The 22,494-nt window shown below is 39.2% G+C and overlaps 2 protein-coding genes and 1 long non-coding RNA gene across 3 annotated transcripts in view; 1 reads left to right on the forward strand and 2 right to left on the reverse strand.

Moving 5' to 3' along the window:
• LOC126395185 (uncharacterized) overlaps positions 1 to 22,494 on the forward strand; it is a 523,086-nt gene that overhangs the window by 218,596 nt on the left and 281,996 nt on the right. The window lies entirely within an intron of this gene.
• naif1 (nuclear apoptosis inducing factor 1) lies at positions 415 to 8,202 on the reverse strand. Its single transcript, XM_050052420.1, has 3 exons — positions 7,626 to 8,202; positions 4,648 to 4,698; positions 415 to 1,436 (listed from the first exon to the last, which is right to left on the reverse strand). The coding sequence occupies exons 1-3, from the start codon at positions 8,068 to 8,070 to the stop codon at positions 886 to 888; spliced, it is 1,047 nt and encodes a 348-aa protein (XP_049908377.1). The 5' UTR covers positions 8,071 to 8,202; the 3' UTR covers positions 415 to 885.
• The window catches only part of slc25a25b (solute carrier family 25 member 25b), a 32,405-nt gene continuing 21,417 nt past the window's right edge, over positions 11,507 to 22,494 (reverse strand). Inside the window, exons 5-10 of the mRNA XM_050052404.1 lie at positions 21,016 to 21,174; positions 20,718 to 20,870; positions 20,516 to 20,623; positions 19,916 to 20,083; positions 18,074 to 18,224; positions 11,507 to 14,508 (exon numbers count right to left, since the gene is read on the reverse strand). Coding sequence (XP_049908361.1) covers positions 14,324 to 14,508; positions 18,074 to 18,224; positions 19,916 to 20,083; positions 20,516 to 20,623; positions 20,718 to 20,870; positions 21,016 to 21,174 — 924 coding nt within the window. The 3' untranslated portion in view covers positions 11,507 to 14,323. The remainder of the gene's footprint in view (positions 14,509 to 18,073; positions 18,225 to 19,915; positions 20,084 to 20,515; positions 20,624 to 20,717; positions 20,871 to 21,015; positions 21,175 to 22,494) is intronic.

The raw sequence follows: 22,494 nt of genomic DNA on the forward strand, positions 1-22,494 counted from the left end.
ATTTCCCCAGCCAATGAGAGAGCGCAGGTGCCGTGTCCGAGCGTGTCCGAGCGTGCACCAGCGCGAGCCTTGCCCGCACCTCTTCTGTGAAGCCTTCTTCCGTACTTCCGGGCTCCGTACACCCGGGAGAGTAGAGCCTGATAGGAGGGGCCAAATTTGAATGTGTGTTTACAAACAGCAACTGGAAAATCCTCCAGACCCTACCTTTAACAAAAAACACAAAGTATATGACTGTGATAATCAAATTTTAAAGGCAAATACTGTATTTCACATAACATACAGATTTCATCCCAATTTATAGTTAATTTGGAAACACACTGCTGCTCCATCAGTCATGACACTTGCTTACACACACTGACCTCTTGTGGTTGATTGATAGTGATGCACCCTGTAGGGAAAACACAGCACTGATGATTTTCCTCAAATTTTATTCAGTACTGAAGACAAAGTGCACACTAACTAAAGACTCCAGCTGACTCTGGTCTTTAAAAAAGAATGGATTACTCTTCATTCAGGGAAAACTGCAGGATGACTTAAAGGAACTAAGAATTAAATGTTTATCCCACATTGGGATTGTGACTGCCTTCATCTTTGCATTAAGAGCATAATTTCATTATCAAATCCAATGTATTACATAACATACTCTCACTGCTAATTACTGACGGAAGGTAAAAACTAAAGGTATTGTGTAAAACATAACCTTTTTCTGAATCATAAAACATATGTTAAATTCTGTACACGCTCAACCCAAGGCAACTTTTGACAGGCTTTTCTTTGTACATTTAAGTCTATGTGCATGGACGCCTCTATGTACAATGCAGATCGGAGGCAGTGCCACACACACGAACACACGAACATACACAAACAGGCACACAGACACAGTTTTTATTGTGTCTCCTCAGCTTGTTGTGGAGGAGGTGGAGGTGTTTTAGGCCTGCTCTGCTCCTCTGTTCCAGCTCCGTCAGCTGTTGCTCCTGCTGCCAAGCTGCTGGAATTTGCGACCTCTGTCCCACTCTGCAGGAATTTGCGCAGGTCTTTCAGGGCAGGCCTGAGCATCTGCACTAATGCTAGCAGGGCAGCCTGGGTACCTTCCAGGGCCTGGGCCTGTCTTTCCTGGGCAAATGCCTGTGCCTCCTGAGAGCGTCGCATCATCTGCAGCAGCTCGTTCTGGCCCTCCAGGTGCTGGGCAATCTGTCGAATGTGGACGTTGGTGACTCTCTGCTCCTGCAGCAGACGGGCTGAGTTGAGAGCGATGCGGCTCTTCAGCTCCTGAGGTTTGGCCTGACCCTGTGGCGGAGGCGGGGAAGCTGAGGATGAGGCCAGCATCTCCACTGGAGCCTCAACGGCTGTCACCACAGTGGGAGTGGAGTCGCTTACAGTGGTGGTGCAATACTCCACCACACCTCCATCCTCCAGGGTGTGGTAAGTTGTTTCAGCTGGAAACAGGACAGAAAAACTATTTTTCAGTTAGGAATTACTTTGGTTGAAGAGTCTGCAAGTTTCCATTCAAACCCATAAACTGAAAATAAATTTGTGATCTACTTATCCTCTTGTCACTCAAAAGCACTACTTAAAGGAGTAGTTTAACATTTTGGGAAATCTGAAAATTTGCTTTATTGCTTGGGTGATAATTAGAAAGACAACTTTCCTGTTTGTGCATAAAGTATGGAGCTGGAGCAATTTCTAGCCACATTTCAATCATATTTTATGCTCGACCAGCTGGTTGTTGAAATCTGAGACAGTCAGTCAAAATGAATTATTGTCACTGTAAATTACAATGGGAGCAAGTAAGGATTTACTCAGGCTCGTTCATCTTTCTTGAATGGTTCCAGAAAACACAAAAATCAGTGGCTTGAATTACCACCTTGCAGTTGTATGCCTCCACAAACACACATATAGTTTACATCGATTTCTGTGAAAACATGGATGCTTCACACACCCTCAGCAGCACAGAAGATCTATACAATAAGCACAGTTTCAAGGTGCTTTCTTTGTGCCAAATTTGAAAAGAAAAAAAAAATCCCTCAAGATGTTCTTGAGATATTACGTTCATGAGAGTGGGATGGACGAACAACCCAAAAACATAATGCCTCTAGCCATAACTATCGCTGATGCAGAGACATAAAAATAAATAAGCCAGCTGGATAACATCAGGATTTTCAAATAATGAACAAACCAGTGGAGGGAGCAGTGCAGCAGGAGGATGAAGGGTCACTGCTGGCTGCTCAACTGACGCTGTAGGATTCAAATGGGTTAGGGGGGACAAAATTTGCAGGGGTGCGTAGGGTTTACATTCTAGTTTTTCAGTTTTTAATATATTTAAAAGTAATCAAACAGAGAGACAGTAAGGCGGCTGACGTTGATTGTACCTACCCACAACATTCAAGCAACTGGGGTATGGCAACACCATTTGGACAAACCACACCATAATACTACACCGGTTAGTGATGATAATGGCAGTTTGTTTAGTTTATTTATGTTTGTGATTACCTTTGCTAATGATTAGTTAGATTAAGTTAGCACAAACCTACAAAGCAGCAGCGGCTTACATCCAACACTGAGCCTTTAAACGGTCCAGATAAACTCAAACCAAAAAGACTCAACTCTGTTGTTAACACTTATCATGTGATGCCACATTTAGCCCTGTCACCAGCACGTATACATGCACAGTTAAGTCAAGCCACAGTTATAGCTTGACTTGGCCATTTAGTTAGACTTCTGTCCTTGTCTACATATACAAGCATGGGAGGGCAATCGATTTATTGACCAAAGTGTGTCAAGCTCCGCTACGATGGGTGGCGATAGGCCCCCTTTCACCCTTTCAGCTTGTTAGTACTGGACCTTTTTCCGGTTGGCCTATTATGTCACAGACCAAACAATCGACAAACAAGTTAGCTACAGTTAGCTAATGGCAAACTGGTACCGTGGTGGACAACTTTACAGGTCTGAACTTTTCATCCATCCAAAAATGCATGGCTCTGGATGTAGATTTTGCCAGGTTGTTACCAGCTTCTTCTTCTGTTACGCATTCAATGTTAATCAATTTCTGGGTCAAAGCCCAGGGTGGAAACTGTGGAGCATATGCAGAGCGTCTCGGCCAATTTGGGTCTGATTGACTGTATACAAGCAGGAGGAATCTGACTCCCAATTGCATTATCTGGGTGTGTTAGTCTGACTTTGAGAAATTTGATTTAATATGATTTCAGCTGAACTAACACGTTTACATGTATTTTAAAAGCCTGGTTTTAGTCGAACTAATACAATAAATTGATTTTCTCTAATGTCATGTAAACATACTGGCTGTGTGTGTGTGTGTGTGTGTGTGTGTGTGTGCAGACTCTATATGTATATATCCTTTATTTAACCACGTCAGATTACAAATCTCTTTTTCAAGAACGACCTGGGACCTCTGACCAACTGTCCTCAGCGCAGAGCTCACACACCCACAGCAGTTGTCTCCAGTGTCTCTGCGGGAAGATGGATGGACTTTACTTTCTGTTTCAATTAACGTAACGTGTGGATGACCCACTGAAATGTCTGTTTTGACAGATTATGTTGAAGCATTTAATTTCAACTCTTAGGCAAAATTCTCTCCAACAACTAAAGTGGGTAGGAGAAGTTTTCTATCTATTTTATCTGAAAAAATAAGTGAACATTTGAAGAGCCAGAACTCATCTTTGTTTTTGTTGTGTTAACAATAGTGATGTCAGATTTGGTTAGGTCAGGGCTATGGAATATTTAACCATCCACCTTGGCTCACTACATCTTACCTTTCTTACCCTCAGGTGTACATAAACTACTTTTATAAACTCCTTTTTATAATACAAAAATGTAAAATTATCAGTTATCTTATCAACCACGACAAGCAGGTGATTATAGGTTATGGTACTGGCTGAAAAAAAAATCCATATGGTGCATCCCTAATCTCCTTACATATTCAAATACTTCCACTCAAGAATGACTTATGACCCGAGTAATGACTGAAAGGGCAACAAAAAACAGGGCAATCTAGCAAATGATGAAGTAAATATTGAACTCATGAATGTGAGATTACGCCTCTCTAAATTAATTTAGGCTGCTACCACAAGAAAAACATTATTACAATATCAGAAAATGCTAAATATCTCAGTAAGGGATTAAATAAAACATTAACTTTCACTTTATTTTATTTTATTGATCATTTTAATTATTTGATGCCTGTACACCTGTATAGTGTATTATCCAAAATGACATAAATCAGTTAATCTAATGCTTGGTCCAAAAAACCTAAGGGCTGGGAGGTGTTCTGACTGTGGCCCTAAAAAGATTTATTTTAAAATATTTTGAGATATATTAAGATTTTATTAAGATTTTTTTTAGATTTTTATTGTCCCTGTCCCAAACATTTTTAGTCCAACAGACAAATATCAAAACAGCATTCTCTACTTCATTTTATCTTTTTAAACTTATATGCCTCCTCAGGTATCTGCTATCACAGTTTATGCTGATCTGAAATCTTAATTAATAATCAGTTCCATTCATGGAAACCTTCCTATGTGCCATCTACCTGTACAGAGACATGTCCTTTCAACTAAGACTGATGTCCATGTTTCAGGTATATAATATTACGCACATACAGAGGGATATTGCAGAAGAAAAAGAACTTACTGTTCAGTGGCTTCGTTTCATCACAGACTGTACCTGAGCCAGCTGGAAGGGCTACAAAAAAACAAAGACAGAATAGGAGGCTTAAAACAAAACGAAAACAACCAGCAGTCAAAGAAAAAGAAGAAAGACGTCTAAGACGCTAAAACACTGTGAAATTATTAGGCTAAAACCTACAAAAACACTTGTGTGGTTCTTCAGTATTTTTCTTCTTAAAGTGCTTAAATACTTGAGTACCCTTTTAAATCTGTTCTTCAGATAGTTTTGGGCTCTCAAAGTAAAGACAGTAGGAGATATTAACAGGTTTTTCTTTCCAACCAAAAGGTGACTTCAGTGATTTACGCTGGAAACAGACCCCTTCTTCTGCTTTAACTTGTCATTATGAAGTAAATGTTGATTGCACAATATAGGGATGCGCGATAATATCGGCACGTCATTGGTATCAGCCAATATTGACTTTAAAATGAACAATCAGAATCAGCCAACATGCTTTTTCTTATTTTGCACAATGAATGAATATTACATTCTAGTGTTGCACGGTATACCGGTACTAAAAACGGTACTATACTGCATTTGGAAAATACCGGTACTTTGAAATTGATTCAATTCATTAATTTAGTTAATTTATTTTACTCAATTATGCACACAAATGCCTTTCTTGTTCCTATTGGAGCACAGATTGCACAAGTGGTGTGTATGACAACACCTGTATCAACATTCGCAGCAGGCGCACGTGAAAAAAGGCAAGAGAAAGTCTGCCTCGCAAAGGGAGACAACACGAGACAACACAAACTTGGTGGAACATTTGAGTTGCCAAACCGTGACGTCCGTACCGAGGTACTTACCGAACCATGATTTTTTTGGTACCGTTACACCCCTACTATTTATTGTTCTAAAGGTTTGTATCCAAAAGGACTTTTCCTTAGGAAAAGTACCGAAGAGTATCGAAAAGTATCGAAAAGTATCGAAATTCATATTGGTATTGGTACCGAAACAAAGATTTTGGTATTGTGACAACACTATTACATTCATTGAAAAGTTTTCTGTTTCATGTCTCCATCTGCTGGTGGGCCATTGTGATTAGAGTATGCATGCATAATATGATCTTAATTCCACTACAGAAGAGACTTGATGATCACTAATATTAGGTAGGGAAATAAAGTGGATATACCGATATCGGTGTGGGTTATCGGCCAAATGAGTTGTTACATATTGGCATATCAGATATTGGCAAAAAAATCCAATATCGTGCATCCCTCGCACAATGTAAAGGCCACAGAATAATGACACTATCAGGGTTTACACAGTAAGCCTGTAAGCCTCTCTTTTACTATGTAATTCTGTCTGCTACTACTGGATACAATCTCCCAGGAGAATGAAGACTTGATTTACGGCCCAAAAAAGTACGTCAACCATTGTGCAACCAAAACAGGAAGAGGATAGCACTTTTGTTTCCCTGATAGCTGTCAGGAGCTAACCCCAGTTACCAAAGAGTATCAGTGTAAGTTCTTTGCAATTCCTATACCCAGTAGCAGAAATGGCGGACGGTGGAACAACCAAAGTAACTGTGGTAGTTGCTAGCCTCTGTAGAAAACAAAGCAATCCAATTTTCTTTGCAACAGTCGGTGCCAACAAGAATACCACAAAGTTGAAAAGTTGTCTGATTCCACTTTAATGCAGTTTTGATATGAGAGGAGGAACTAATGAGTAAGATCAACTCATTAAAACATTGGTTCCCCACCTGTGGGCCAAGAGGCCTTGAGTGGTTGCCAGATTAATCTGAGGGGTCATGAGAAGACAGTTTTCAACAGAGTGGGACTTCAGAAAAAAACACATATTTCAGCTACACATGTCTAGGTTTACTTTATCAGACTTTTCTTCATTTTTTTTTTTTTTACCTTTGGATTTTTGGATAATTTTACCCCTTTAGGCTTAAAAAAGTAGATGAAGAGTCAGTCTTTGAGTCTTTAGATATTTATGTTGGGGAGTCACAAGCCAAAAAGTTTGGGAATCACTGTTTTAAANTACATATATACATATACATGTATATATATATATATATATATATATAGTGTATATACATATTAGGGGTAGGGGGAAAATTGATAGAGCATAGTATTGCAATATTTTTGTGTGGCAATATCATATCATCACTTAGTCACAAGTATTGATGTTTTTAATTGTATAAATTATTAATATTACAAATCAGGTGAACAGACTGAAAACTTTATCTTACTAGATAAAACAGATGCTGACAAAAATTTCCTTTGGGGACATAATTTGTTGAATTTTTTTTTTTTTTTTAAAGGTAATAAATCGAAATATATCAAAATATATTAAATCAAACTTGTAATTTTGTCACATGTCAACATATTTATAATTGCTATAATATAATAGTATGTATTATGTAATATATAATGTGTAATTTGTGGTAGATTTTATTTAGTTGTACTATTACACAGAATATAAATCTCACTGAGTTACTGTTGTTCACAAACTAAAGAAATGAGATAATTTCTGTTTTGTCACTTATTTTATTGCATTTCTATGTTCTTGAATAATAATACATTTTTAACTAATTTGTAATATCGTCAAGAATATCGCTGTCACAAAAATACCCTGAAATATTGTGATATCATTTTACCAGTGCTACCATACCGTGCTTGCATTTGCTCAGAGTCAGGGTGTATGCTTTCTTGTCTTTTTTTGTCCTTCAAAAGCAACTGTAAGTAGTGCCGCATCTGTCCTACTGTTGGATATAGGCCTGTATTGTTCAACTGAACACAATCTTCCGCAACACATGGTAAGTTATGCACATAATGTTTCTCAGCCTCTCAGTTCGCTTTCTAAGCCGTATTTTTTACGACGCTCTAAAGATTAATCCATCAGAGACACACATAAACTTTTCTTGCTGATTATAGCGGCATGTATACCTCCAGCACTGTCCAGCATGCTCACAATGAAAACTTTTACCAACTTACTCTCTGCCAGTGTGACGGTGGTGGCGGCGTTGACTGTAACAGGTAAAGTTATCTCAGCATCCGAGTCTCCTGCAGGTAAGCTGATGATAGTGGCCTCCCCCAGGAGGTTACAGATCCTCTGCTGCATCGCAGTGAGGATGACGGGAACTGGAGTGCAGTCAGCGGAGGTTGCCTCTATAGCAGCCCGCGCCTGGGCGACTTTCCGCCGGACCTCCGTCTTCATGTCAGACCACTTCTTTTTCACCTCGGACAACTCTCTGGGACAGGTGGTGACGGCGTTCACCTTTTTCAGGATATCCGCCCACGCGTTATTCTTTGCCATGTGGGTGACTCCAGCATTGAAGTGGTTAACCAGTGTGTGCTTTTGTTTCTCTATTTCTTCCACAATAATTTCCACCTCTCTCTCCGAAAAATTCATTTTTCTCTTTTTCGCGACCGATGCCATAATTGCAGAAATTCCTCTTTTGAAGAGGCACTTGTGCGTATAGTACGCAAAAATAGTAGGATTTACTCAATTGATGTGCGCAACGTAATGGCTTCCAGAATCGGCTTCTTCTTCCTACTAACAACGCTTACGTTAACTGGGCGTGAAGACCCGCCTACTGACACCCTATTGGCTGGATGTCTTGCGGTCATACTATATTCTCTGTGACTATTGGCTGAGTTAAACGCCAATACTCAACTAGCCGAATAAAAACAAAATAAAAATTCTCACTTTGTATCACAGCCGTAGTTGATGAATACGAGTTGGTGTTATTTTTTTCTTCCTTTTATTCATTTCAACATTTCAATGATGGCAGCAACAAGCAACAATAACTTGTTATAAAATGTAAAATGAATATGAAATTTAAAAAAATTGAAACATTTATTTTAAAATAGAAAAAGCTACATATGTTTTTAAATAGGGATAAAACACACTTTGTTTGTGCCATTTTAAAGATGCATTCTGTCAAATATGTGTATTAAGTATGTATTACAACAAGAGTAACTGCTTTTTACCCCTAAGTTATTCTGAATATTGGACACTGTATTTCCAATGTCTACAGCCAAATGACAGCCAGATGTCCTTAGAGGCACTGTCACAGGTCAGCGAAGTACAAAAAAGGGATATAAACTGTACATTGGGCCACACTGAAGATGGGCACATAAATGAACATCTACTTAGTTGTCACTCTGATTTCTGATATATGTTGATATTACTGTTATATGTGCAGGCAAAGTATGTTAACTCTTTAATCTCTTTCACTACCATCATTACTGTCTTTGAAAATGTTGATTTATACTTACAAAGGTAGGTAGCTGTTTGAGATGTCCTCCCCCATCACACCTGTCATGTACACACTTTCCTTTCTCAGCATTGTTGACCTAATCTAAGGAGTAGGCCAAATACTTTTTTATATACCACTAAATGGACATAAATTAAAAAATAAATCAAAATACTGATCCTATGGTTAAAGGTAAAGATGAAGTGGTTACAGCAGTGGCAGTATCATTGCTTACTAATAGTTGTAAAAAAAAATCTTTACAAAAACATGACAGGTTATATTTTCCCACCAAATTGTTAATTTCATTACATGTAAGATGACTTCATCCATATGGTTTCTGCTGGGATTTTTCCACTTAAACACAACTCCCTTTAAATCCTCTGATTTTGGTTTAATACAGGCCCAGTGTTTAGGGACTGTTCTTTTTTTGTCAGAGGAATGGAATTGCTGGTTGTGACTTAATTTTTGTTTCTTTTTTTTTCTTGACCCTTCCCAAGCTACAACTATTTTTCCTTGAGCTCCCCTGGAGTGTTGGGGAAAATGACCCTCCCTTCACCATGAACAGACCCTAACCATAACTTTTTATATTCATAGTAGGGCTGTCAAAATAATGTCTTAATTTTGATTAATTTATCAGAGAAAAAAATAACACCTTAAAAAATTAACACTGAATAATTGCGTTCCATGTTGCCCTTTGACCCAGAGCGTCACTGAAGGCCACACATGATGGAGGCAGATGAGGGTTGGGGCTGGAGCCTATCCTAGCTGATATTAGGCAAGAGGCGGGGTACACCCTGGACAGGTCACCAGACTACTACATGGCTGACACATAGAGACAGTCAAACATTCACACTCACATTCATACCTACGGCCAATTACTTTACAATTACTTTCACCAATTACTTTAACCTGCATGTCCCTGTTGTCTCTGTTGGAGGAAGCCGAAAAACAGCCGCGCTGACACAGGGAGAACATGCTAACTCCACATTGAAGTGCCCCAGTGTGAGGGGTCACACACAGACTTCTTGTGCCAGAAAAGAAGGAGATGAAAGAGGGATGGGAGACATTTCCTTCCAAACCTGTGATTTAGGATCAGCACTCAAATGAGCAAATGTAAACCATCATCTGTTCTCCACCTGCTACAAAGACACAGTGTGATTTCAAAAGCAGACGGTCACAAGCAGAAAGTCCATCATGTGAGACTGCAGTTCTACCAGAGATATACAGACAGGACAGCATGCTGGTTTGCCTTTTAATGAATGCCTCCTTCCTTTAATTACAATACTTTCCACAACATATATTTAATTTAATATGATGAGATCCTGCTCAGATTGTTCTTCTCACTGCCCAACGTGTTTATTCTTCATTATAGTCAGCTGAAGTTTTGCCTCAGCAGTGTTTGCAGCTGACATGTACAGTATCTCTTTATCCTATACTGCATAAACTGCTGCTGATGAGAAAACAGACAGTGTCACCAGAGGAATGCCTGTGAGCCAATCACATGCCCCCTGCCTCTTAAGCAAGCCACCTGAACACCTGCTACCAGATTTAGTCAGTTAGCTCCTAGAGCTAGAACAACAACAGTCCTTAAGTATGTTAATGAAAAACTAGAATTACTGCCTTGTGGTTGTATGCCTCAGTGCACCAGTAAAGTTTCTCTTACAGTTTACATCCATGTCTGTGAAAACATGGATGCTTCACACACATCTTCCTCTCTACAGAACAGAGGGTCTATAAAATCAGCACAGTTTCAACGTGGACAACCAAGATTAGTGTCACCAATTCAGTATCTGATCAAATGTCTCCCCTTCTGTTCCTCAGATATGACAGTGAGTGTTTTTGCAGAACATCATGACGTCACAGTGAAGTTGACCTTCGCCCTTTTGGTTATAAAATGTCATCACTTCATCATTTTATCCTGTTAAATATTTGTGTGAAATTTTGTCATACTTAGCAAATGAATTCTTGAGTGATACCAATAGGCATGTTTTGTAAGATCACAGTGATCCTGACCTTTAACCACCAAATTATAATCAGTTTATCTTTGAGTCCAAGTTAACATAACACAACAAAAAAAATCCCTCAAAGTATTCTTGAGACACCCATTCATGAGAATAAGATAGATGCAAGGTCACAGTGACCTTGACCTTTGACCACAAAAATCTAATCAGTTCAGTCTTGATTCAAATTGGATATTTGTGCAAAATTTGAAGAAATTCCCTCAAGGTGTTTCTGAGATATTACGTTCACAAGAATGAGACATACAAGGTCACAGTGACCTTGACCTTTGACCACCAAAATCTAATAATCGTTGAGTTCAATTTGATGTCTCTGCTAAATTCAAAGAAATTCCCTTGAGGCATTTTTGAGATATCAGGCTCTCAAGAACAGGACAGACGGACAACCTAAAAACATAATGCCTCTGGCCACAGTTATCGCCAATGCGGAGACATAAAAAAATCAACTATGTGGCTGCTGCTGTAAACAAACATTGGACACAGACACAGTTATTAAACTGTGTCTGTGTTAAACATTAAAATAAAAACATATCTTGAAAAAGGGAATTTTTTAAAAACGTCTAATAAAATAAAAATGAATGATGACAAAACATTTCATAATAATGAGTTGTGTTTTAATAATTTCTTCAATTATTTCACAAAATGTTGGTTCGATTAAATAGTTTACACAATTTATTCATATGATTTTTATTTTTTTTTCTGTTTAAGTCAGAACTGAACACTTTGGGCTTCCATATATGTGAGGCTTTGAACCATATCAGAGTTGCCTCTAGCTCTCAAAAACAAACCAGATTATCACCTCTTTTATTTTAAGAAGACCACAGATGAGTCTAAAATCTTAAGGTCACCTAATGTTATATAATCAACACAAGTAATAGATAACAAATTCAGTCATGAATCCTCTTTTGTAAAAATAAATACATAAATACATCAATAAAAAAAAAGAAAAAAAGACAAACAGGAATTAAAGCAGAGTACCTTAAAGTGCATTCAACGCTCCACAGACTCCACCTCTTCTAGTGTTTAAGTGCATTTATGTAAGGGAGGCACACAAGGCACTCATGGGAATCTGTGTCTCATGTGACACAGGAATCAGTCAGGCTGAGAGTGCTGCCTCTGCTCCGATATCCTGCCACATGACTTAAAGGACTATTTATTGACATCATACAAGAATGGAAAATGTCTTTAGCCAACAAGCCTGTGAAATATTCCTTCCAGCTGATAATGCAATGACATATATCCTGGTGGCTCATGTTGAATCTATGGAAAGGGAAACTGGTATAAACATGAACATATTATAACTGATAGACTACAGGAATTAAGGAGGTGTGTCGCACAGAGGCCTCTGTACACATTTTTAGGAGGAATACTACCATACAAACGTCTAACTGTTATTACTGAAAAGATAAGAAAGCACTGAAACCTGTCATGGACGCTGATGGACTGTACTGTGTCAACTCAAGCAGTTGGTAATACGACACAAGTTTTGGGATCAGATATTTCCTATGTGAGAACCCACAATCTGTCCCTTAGCAATACTGCCTCAGTGTAACACTGTTAAAGGAATAGTTGAAATTTTTTGAAGTGGGGTTGTATGGGGTACTTATCCATCTTCATTGTATTACCTACAGTCCATGTCAGATGGCACGCTCCCTGTTTGGAGAAGCAGGCTGGAGAAACACCACAGAAGCTAAATTATGTTCTGCTGTGGACTGGGGCAACAGTAAAGCGTATTTTTTACACTTAGAAAAGGCCTGCTGCAAAAAATCAATATGAGTTTAAGTAGATGCAATATTGAGAATATACTCAGCGCTTTACCTTGCTGTCAAACAGCTCCTTAGTTAAGCACTACACTTTCTCAACCGTAGAACTTCGGTATTCCTGCGCATGTTTCTCTTTAAGCCCATTCAGTCCCTCTAAAAAAGTTCTTCTGTATACTGTGGTTCATAAAGGTATCCTCCTTTCTCTGCAGTAACAGTAGTTTCTCGTTGCTATCATAATCTGTCAGGGTATATTTTCTTGTATTTGTTGTCTCACCCACAATCCGCTAAAAGTCTGACAGAACCGCCAATATGTGGCTGTACTACAGTGCGTATGAATACGGAACCTCTAGGGTTGAGAAAATGTAGTGGCAAAGGAAAGCGCAGTCTGACAGCAAGGTAGAGCAGTGAAAATATTCTTAATGTAGCACCAACTTAACCTGATATTGATTTGTTTTTAGGTGGCTAAAATACGTTTTGCTGGACAAACCCCGTCCACCACTGGTACAAGACACACCCACCAACACGACAGCTATTTGAACCCTTTTACAACGTGATACTGAAGTGAACAAGTATGTAACAATAGTTCACTTTATATTTCATGGTACATGAAGGTGTGATTCAAGAAATGAGATGTAACCCCTCCCATTACCCTTACCCTAACCGGCACTCTTTTAACCTAACACTTCACAATTGCTAATTGCTAACTTAGCATTTTTGTTCTCCTTCACGGCCAAGGGTTGGAGGGGGCTGATCGTGAACTGACATGTAGGTTTGGTGCGCGAGTCATGTCGCCAGTGAGCGGGTCACGAAGCTGCTCCAGCTAGAGTTATACCTACATGCTTTAAACACAAAGTTAAGTTTAATTACATCATCAGGAGACATCTTAGTTGTTTACTACTTTTTTTGCTCCATAAAGCACCTGACTGAATGGAAGTAAATGTCTTTAAAGCAGCTGAAGAAGCAGTGAACCTTGGGAAACAAAAGGAAATTCATTCTTTCATTATCCTGTGAATGCCACATTTACAGAGTGTGGGAGGTGTCATGGAGAAAAAAAAACCATGAACAAATTCTTGGTCTCGCTTTCATAATTTGTGTATATGAATGAGTTAAGCCCAGTTAACTTATATGGCTACTGCCTATTTTTAATTAAGCAGTGACCTTTTGACTTTGTTTAGGCTGTGAGAGAGAAGACAAAGCTGGAAAGCCAACATGATATTAAATGGAGACCAAGAACTAGGTTCAAAGAGTTTATGATCAATCCTAGCAAAGCCCTTTAAGACAAAGAGTCATTCATTGTCAGTATACTGGTACCCCAGTAAGCTACCTCAATTAATTCAATGTAAACTTTTGTCTTCCTCATCCAGGATGAACAGGTGATAAACACTCCTGGATTCCATGAAGACACATTTAAATAAGAGCAACTTCAGGTGCTTCAGTCAAGCCTGTCTGCATCAGTCTCTCTGCTTTCAAGCTCTTCCTCCCCTTAATCCACATTAATTCACATTTAAACCCTGGAATTTCATCATTTGATTTCAATATGTTGAATGTCAGCTGCTCTTTTCTTCTGGCCAAATGCAGTAAATCTTCAGCTAAAAGAAAAGCAAAGGAAACAAAATAAACCTTTGGCCACTCTTGATATCCTCCCTCCCTCCTCACTTTGACTGGACCCCCAGGGTGATCTTGAGATACTCGTAGACCACATAGCTGATGCTGACAGATGGGATGACCTTCATGAAGTTGGGTGCCAGGCCCCGGTAGAGTCCCTTGGGCCCCTCGGTCCTGATGATGTGTCTGAACAGGGCCGTCATGTTCATCTGAGGGCCCCCTTCCAGGGTAGCTGAGGGAAACAGAGGAAGACAGGCTCATCCAACACTACACCACACACCAACCTACTCACTTGTTGACTTCTGGAGTGCCAGATACATTAATCTAAACATAAGAACATCATTAGCCACCTATTAAAGACGCTTCAATCCTGATTTTTAAGTCACAAGAAAATGTGCAAAAACTTTAAGAAGGAGTTGCTGCCACCACATTTATTGTTTCCAGGTAAGGAGGACAGCAGCTGCTAGGAGTGTAACGATCAATTGATCTGGATCAGTATATCAACTCAATGATCAATGATGCAATGTCATCGATACAAAGGGAAATCATCGATTCATATCACCATCTTTATGATACGCTTTTATTTTGAAAGTCTGCGTCACCGTCAAATAGCAGCAGGCAGATGGCAGGCAGTTAAGAAAAAGACGGTAAGGATAATGGTATTTACTCGGGAATAAATCAGCAGTGTGGAAATATTTTCAAATTTAGAGAAAAAGGGGTCAACAGACAAAACACATGGCCTATGTAAACAGTGCTATTATGAGATAAAACACAGTATAAGGTTACCTCCATGGATGGCAACTCATTCTGCTAGCTTCTCACTACAGCAATGGAAGCAACTCTGTTTAAACAATGTTTGGCTGAAAAAACGTACAATCAGGCTGAAATTCAAACGTGCTGCTCTGTCAGGTGATGCAGTCTGCTAGCCTTCAGGTTAATTTATGCAATATAAACATGCTTAAGCTAATAATGAGTGACTATCTAGAAACTATTGTTTTGTCCATGATCCTTGACAGTTATTACTGAGTTGAATGTGATACCTTTGTTAAATGATCTTGTTGTTAATCCATGTGTTATGGCTGTTGAACGAAGTCTGCCTTCAGGGCTTTAAGCCAGATAGCCCTGTTTTATGAGAAAGATGATGGTTTGGGTTAAAATGAAAAGATTTCTTCCAGAAAGGTCTCTCTGGCAGAAAGCCCTGAAGGTTAACTTATCCCATGTGCTGTTTTATGTGTGTTAGTGGAGTCAATTTAAAGTAAACATTACTGCACTTATTATTTATGTGTTGTTTTATCTTTTATGGTCAAAAAAAAGAAAAGAAAGGGGTGGTAGCTTCTTCTGTAACAGACTGCGTTAAACAGGAATATAATGCCGTTTCATATCAGTCGCAGGCCCCTGAATCACATCGAAACAAACTCGTATCGTGGCAGACTTTGTAATATCTACAAATATCATATCGTCCAAAGAATCGATATAATATCGTTTTGTGATGAAACTGGTGATTTACACTCCTAGCTGCTGCTCTCCTGAGCTTGCATGGCTTGTTACTGCTGCTGTTTTGAGTTAATGATGGAACAAGAGAATCCACACTGAGGAAAATGAAACAGGTGCTAATTTTACTGTCAGAGTTCCCCATACTATACATACCCCAATGTTAATAATATTAGTTAAACCTACAATATTAACCGTGTCATATTGTTGAACACTTCCCTTTATTTAAGCTATTGTGTTACATGATAAGGTTAGCAGCAGCCACAAAGAACTTATCAGACAAATTCAGAAAATATCTTCACACACGAGCTCAGAATTACTGAGCCAACCAGAAAAGAGCTTAATTATGAACTGGAATTATTCATTTATGGATTGGTTTATTTAACAGGGAGAGAGCACATATTAAAGATTGCTGTAAATGCCACAGAATTAGTCAGCTATTTTCTATCACTAATACTGCAGATTAAATGAATTAACTGAAGCTATTCAACTTTATGAAAATATGATTTGTTATATCTGTGGCTGTTCTCTTCTCGTCTGATTCCACTGTAACAATCATTCTATCAACTAAATCCACTCGCTGTCTTTAAGGCACTTTAAGCCAATTTAATTCAAATTCAAATCCCAAATCTCTAAAATAGTTGAAAGGTCAAGTATTTTTACACCTCACTAAACTGGTTGTGCATGAAAACAAATGGTGAAACACTTGATGCTTGATACCTCATGTAGTGGAAACAAATAAATGTAGCTATAATGTTGATTTTATCCCCTTTTGTATAACACTCAGTGTTCTGTCCTGTTGAGGATAAGAGCTGAAACAGTATAATTGTACAGTGGTCTGTAATATCATGGCCTCAGTACCAGCAAATAATTGGCTTTAGATTGGACAAAAAGTGAACTAAATTTAATTATTTACGGTAAATAAGAAAATAAAGAAAATGGACCTAATGCAAGAACCACTTGTACCAATGGAATCAGTCTTCATTGGCACGTACATGTAATTTAAGAGGACTTATGGAATTTAGCAGTTTTCTTGTGGGATGCTTTTATGAATGAAAAAAGAAACCTTACATGGCAGTGTAGGGGGCTTTTTGTATGGTAATGATAAAATCTGATTAACTGAAACCTTCTCATGAACCAGTGACATTCAAGTTGAAACTAGTGCTGGGCAATATACTGGTTTATTTTCCACGTGATAGGAATTTTTAGCGTTATACCACTGCATAGTGCTATACAGGTGCTAGACTGCGTTAGTAAACAGAAAAGAGCACTATAGTAATGACACACTGTGTGAAATGGGAGAGGGGACCATTATCAACTGCATACCCTTCTTACTAATCGTTATAACTTAAGAACAAAGCAAATATTAACCCACACTAACTCTCTGAAAGTGGGAATCCCCATGGCACACAACATGTGACAAATACACTATTTGTAACTTTAAAAACTGTACATTTACAGAATTAGACTGCAGAACAGCATGCTGGGTATAGCTCACCAGCTAGCTAGTTAGCAGCACAGTCTGTTAACAACTGGAAGAAGCTGCAGTGCATTAAGGGGAACAGAAAAGAGAGGAGGAGGTTGAAGAAAGAGACCCTGAGATGCACCAGAAGACCTTGTGCACAAGAGAGGAGCATTAGTTTGTCGGACTGCTGTTGTTGCCAGTGATGGTAACACCAGTAACTTAATTCATCATCATCTCAGGAGGAAACGTGTATTGAAATACGCAGTTATGGGGGCGGATTCAAGGCTGTCAGTTGCACCAATGAAACGGCGAAACCAAAGCGTCAGACATCTATTGTAGCGGCATTTGCTCAAGGCACTGCATGTGGCAGAAAAAGCAAGCAGAGGAGCGACATTACAAACGTAATAACAGTCCACCTATGCACAGACATGGTCCCTCTACAGCCAGTCAAGAAGGAGGAGCTCGGAGCAATGATTAAAACACTGTATTCCAGGTATGTCTTCACAGAGTGAAAATACTTGATCATTACGTGCATTAACGTTTGGCTTGTTTCTTACTTATACAGTAGAATTCTTGAAAAATATCTCTTTAAATACTTAAATACTTTAAGTGTATACCTTTATTATGGCTCGTTCTACTGTCAGGAGTACATCAAATATAAAAACATTTTAACATCATCATGTACAGGTTTTGATTACTGTGTTTCACCAATCATTCTAATAAACTGACCAACTAATGAGTAATCAAAGAATTGAGGTGTACTTCAAACCCATTATCATATCTTTTTGTCCTTTTCATAGACAGCAACTGTACAGTGCAACAGTGTTCTGTAATCACCTACCTTGTGCCTGCATTCGAGTCCTGACCAGGGCCAATGGGTAGCTGGCCAGCTGGCCACACGTGCTTGAAGTGGTGCCACAAGCCAGGAGCACAAACACTCCTGGATCAGCACTGTCTGTGGCAAAGCGTTGCAGCCAGGAATTCTTCAAAGTCTGATAGACGAGAAGAGAGCAAAGGTGTCAGAGTCAACTAAAAACTAGAATTACCACCTCGTGTTTGTATGCCTCTACCAACCAGTCAAGTTTCAGACATGACTATGGATGTTGCTGCAAAGAAGTTACAAATTCTAAATCATCGATGCTTCACACACATCTTACCCCCAACAGCACAAAAGATCTATACACAGTTTCAAGGTGGACACCCAAGATTAGTGTCACCAGTTCAGTATCTGACCACTGTCTCCCCTTCTGTTCCTGAGATATGATGTTAAGCAAGTGTTTTTGCATAACTTTATGATGTTACAGTGAAGCAGGCCTTTGACCTTTTGGATATAAAATGTCATCAATTCATCATTTCATTCTTTTAGACATTTGTGTGAAATTTTGTCATGTTTAGTGTATGAATTCTTAAGTTATGACCAAAAACATATTTTTTGAGGTGACAGTGATATTGACCTTTGACCACCAAACTCTAATCAGTTCATGGTTGAGTCCAAGTTGACATTTGTGCCAAAATGGAGGAAATTTCCTCAAGGCCTTTTTGAGATATTAGCCCCGTTTCCATCAAACACTTTTGGTATAATACCTTTGGAACCAAAAGTGACCCTTCAGACGTGGTACTAGGTCCGATTAGCATTTCCACCACAAACAGTACTCTTAAATGTGGGCGGGACTGCTGTTACTCACTGCTCTGTCCAGCACTTGCTGTATTTCCTCATTACCAGTTACACAGACAGAAATCTGCACCTCATTTATCGTCCACAGAACAAGTTACACACCAACATTTTTAGAGCAAAGACGAAGAGGCTGCAGTGAGAGTATCTCAAAGGGAAATTTAAAAATAGTGGATTTGTAATGAGTGAGGATTAGAATATATGCAGTTCACATAATCTGGTCAAATTTTATTTATTTTTTTCTAACGCTTGAATATCCACTCAATACTAAAAGTGTATGTCAAAGAGAGACAATAAAAACTAATGGAATGGTCAAACTTGTCATATTTAAGGTGTGCTGATGGATTCACGTCATCAACATGTGCATCGAGTAACATTAAATGTAAATGTTCAACCTTAAAAGTTGCCTGTAGTCAGCCCAGTGAATTATTTTTTCCCAGTCTACAGCTGCTGCGAGAGGCAGGAAAACATCCTTTCATTTTATAGTTATAGTTTACTAATATAGTAAGACTTGCCATAGTATGAACAGTGGTTACATAAGCCTCAAACCAGCCAAAACTCAGCCCTGAGCAAGAGCAACTGCCCTCTATTGACCAATAAAGGGACTGCTGTGTTTACAGGTCCACCTTTTAGTACCAGATCTGTGTGCTAGGTACCTGAACTGAGGGGTGACTAAAAATTGCGACGGTAAGGAACAGTTCTATTGGTACACTCCACAACTTTTCACAGTGGAAATGGAAATAGATGGATGGTCACAGTGACCTTGACCTTTGACCACCTAAGTCTAATCAGTTTATCTTTATCTCAGTTTATTTTTGAGTCCAAGTGGACCTTTGTGCCATATTTGAAGAAATTACCTTAAGGTGTTCCTGAGAAATTACCTTCACCAGTATGGGAGGTATGCATGTGCGTACGTACGAATGGATGGACAGACTACCTGAAAATATAATGCCTCCTGCCATGGTGCGGAGGCATAAAAAGAGAAGTTATCCCTTGACAACAAGCACACACCTCATAGACAGCAAGGTCGATGCCAGCGTAGGGGATGATGCCTAGCATGTTGGGGACATAGCCCTTGTAGAAAGCAGCCACGCCCTCCTTTTGAAAGATCTGTTTGGCACAATCCAAGATGCCCGAGTACTGGCCTGTCTTCCTCAGGGCTAACCGTGTCTTCAACACCTGAGTGGACAGGACGTGATGTAAGGCCTTCTGACAGATGAAAGAAACCACCACTTTGTTGTCCAAGAGTTGAAGAAAATCTTTCATACTTGAACAAAAATGGATTACTATCATACATATATGCCGTGCATTATCTTTCATAGAAAATTACGTTGTGTGTCATGAACCTCAGGTCTGTGAGTCTGAAGATCTGATTTCCTCCAGATAAGAGGTCACAGTACAGTTTCACATGATGGGTTCAAGGCTAAAAGTTAAAATGGGCAGTCAGTCACAAAACAAAGAGAATCCACTTGGACATTTCTTCATACCAATAGCATGAGTCATGAGTTGATGCCTAAACTTAACAGAATGAGTACAACCATTAAAATTACTTTTTAAGTAAGGTCTTACTTAAAAATTTGGTTTTAATCTATGTGTTATTTGGTCTCTCACCTCCATGGGGTAGATGCTGCTCTGAGCAATGGCTCCAGCCAGAGAGCCTGCCACCAGTCTTTCTGTGATGCCCAATGTCTCCTGGTTACTTCCAATTAATCGTTTTATCTGACAGACAGGACATTCTTTTTTTGTTAGCAGCAACAAAGTGTCAAAATGTGACAGGAATAAACGGCTAACTGGGGGCTGTATTGGTGCGTACCTGTTCATAGGCCATGAACTTAATAGCAGACTCGGGGGCAATTTTGATGACATTGATGCCGTTGCCTCGCCACAGTGACCTCACACCGCCTTCTCGGATCATCTGGACAAAGCCTCCAGTGATACGCATGCTGTTGCTCTTGGAAGCGTGAACCTGGGGAGGCCAGAAAGTGAACAAACAATGGGCATGTATTCACACTGTGACTGCTAATCCACTTCCTTTTGTACAGTTTGTCGATAATAAAAACGTTCCTGCCTGAGAGTACTCCCAAATTCATCAGCAGTGTCTTGTGCTTTACCTGCATGAGTACTTTAAGCCTGTCCAGAGGTGCTGTGCAGGTTCGAGACACAGCACCAGCTCCTCCTCCAGCCACTAGGTGTCGCCACCACATTCCTGTTTTCTTTTCTTCTGCTGTGAACTCATCAGGCACCAACAAACTCTCCCCAACATCCAAGATCTGAGAAGGAAGCAGAGGGATTCAGTTAATGATTGGCTTTCATGCAACTTCCTAAAACTTAACAGTGATAAAACTGAGGTTCTCCTTGTGGATATTAAATCTACTTTGGCTAAACCACACAGTTTGTCTCCAACCGCTGACAACTCCAAAGTCCATCCATCCCCTCAGGTTAAGAGTCTGGGTGTCATCCTGGACAGTACATTGTCCTTTGAGGCACACATCAATAATGTTACTCATTTTGCATACTTTCATCTACGAAATATTAATCGTCTTCTCCTGTCACTTTAAACTCAGAGCGCTGCTATCCTCGATCGTTCTTTGGTTACATCTCGTATTGATTATTGCAATACTGTCCTCTTTAGTCTCCCTCTCAAGTGTCTTCATAAACTCCAGTTGGTCCAGAATTCAGCCCCCCGTATCTTTACCAGAACCCCCTCCACAGATCATATCACTCCCATTCTCCAGCACCTTCACTGGCTTCCTGTTAAATATCGCATCGATTTCAAGATTCTGTTTCTCACCTTTAGGGCCTTTCATAATCAAGCCCCTTCCGACCTGTCTGAAGTCCTTCATATCTACACACCCTCCTGTACTCTTAGATCCTCTACTGCAATCCAACTCACCATGGGTTCAAGAGCCCTCAGCCACTCTGGCCCCTGCATCTGGAACTCTCTCTCTCCCATGACATCTGCAACATTGACTACCTTTCCACCATCAAATCCCGTCTGAAAACGCACCTTTTCAAGCTGGCATATTCAGTCTGATTTACTGGTGACACACATATTGAGACTTGTGCTAATGGTGATTTTATAATAATGATAATATACCCATAAATATTATTATGATTTTTTTGTCCAGTCATTTTATTAACTTTTACTGTATATTACTGAATTGTTTGATTTTATAATCTACGGATACATTGCTGCTCCTTCAAGCTAAAAAAAAAAATAGAAGAAGTATGATCCAACTTGCACTATACCTTTATGAGTGCCTATAAAAGGTCTAGTGTGTAGGGATTCAGTGGCATCTAGTGGTGAAGTTGCAGAAGAGGACTGGCTCATATGCAAATATAAACAGCTCATTCTAAAGTAGGGAGATTTTCACGGAACAATAACCATCTCAGAAAATATTGCAGTTTTACGGTATCACAGTATTACAGAATTATTATCATTATTTTCATCTGTCAGAATGACCCTTAAAGGAAGTAATATGTAAGGGTTATCTGTGGTTAAACAAACCTTTTATTATTATATTTGAAACTTGAAACCATTTTTTGATGAAGTGTGTGTAAAAAGTCTCCTTTCTGAAAATAACTACAAA

This window comes from Epinephelus moara, chromosome 9 (assembly GCF_006386435.1).
Source record: "Epinephelus moara isolate mb chromosome 9, YSFRI_EMoa_1.0, whole genome shotgun sequence".
Taxonomy (NCBI): Eukaryota; Metazoa; Chordata; class Actinopteri; order Perciformes; family Serranidae; genus Epinephelus; species Epinephelus moara.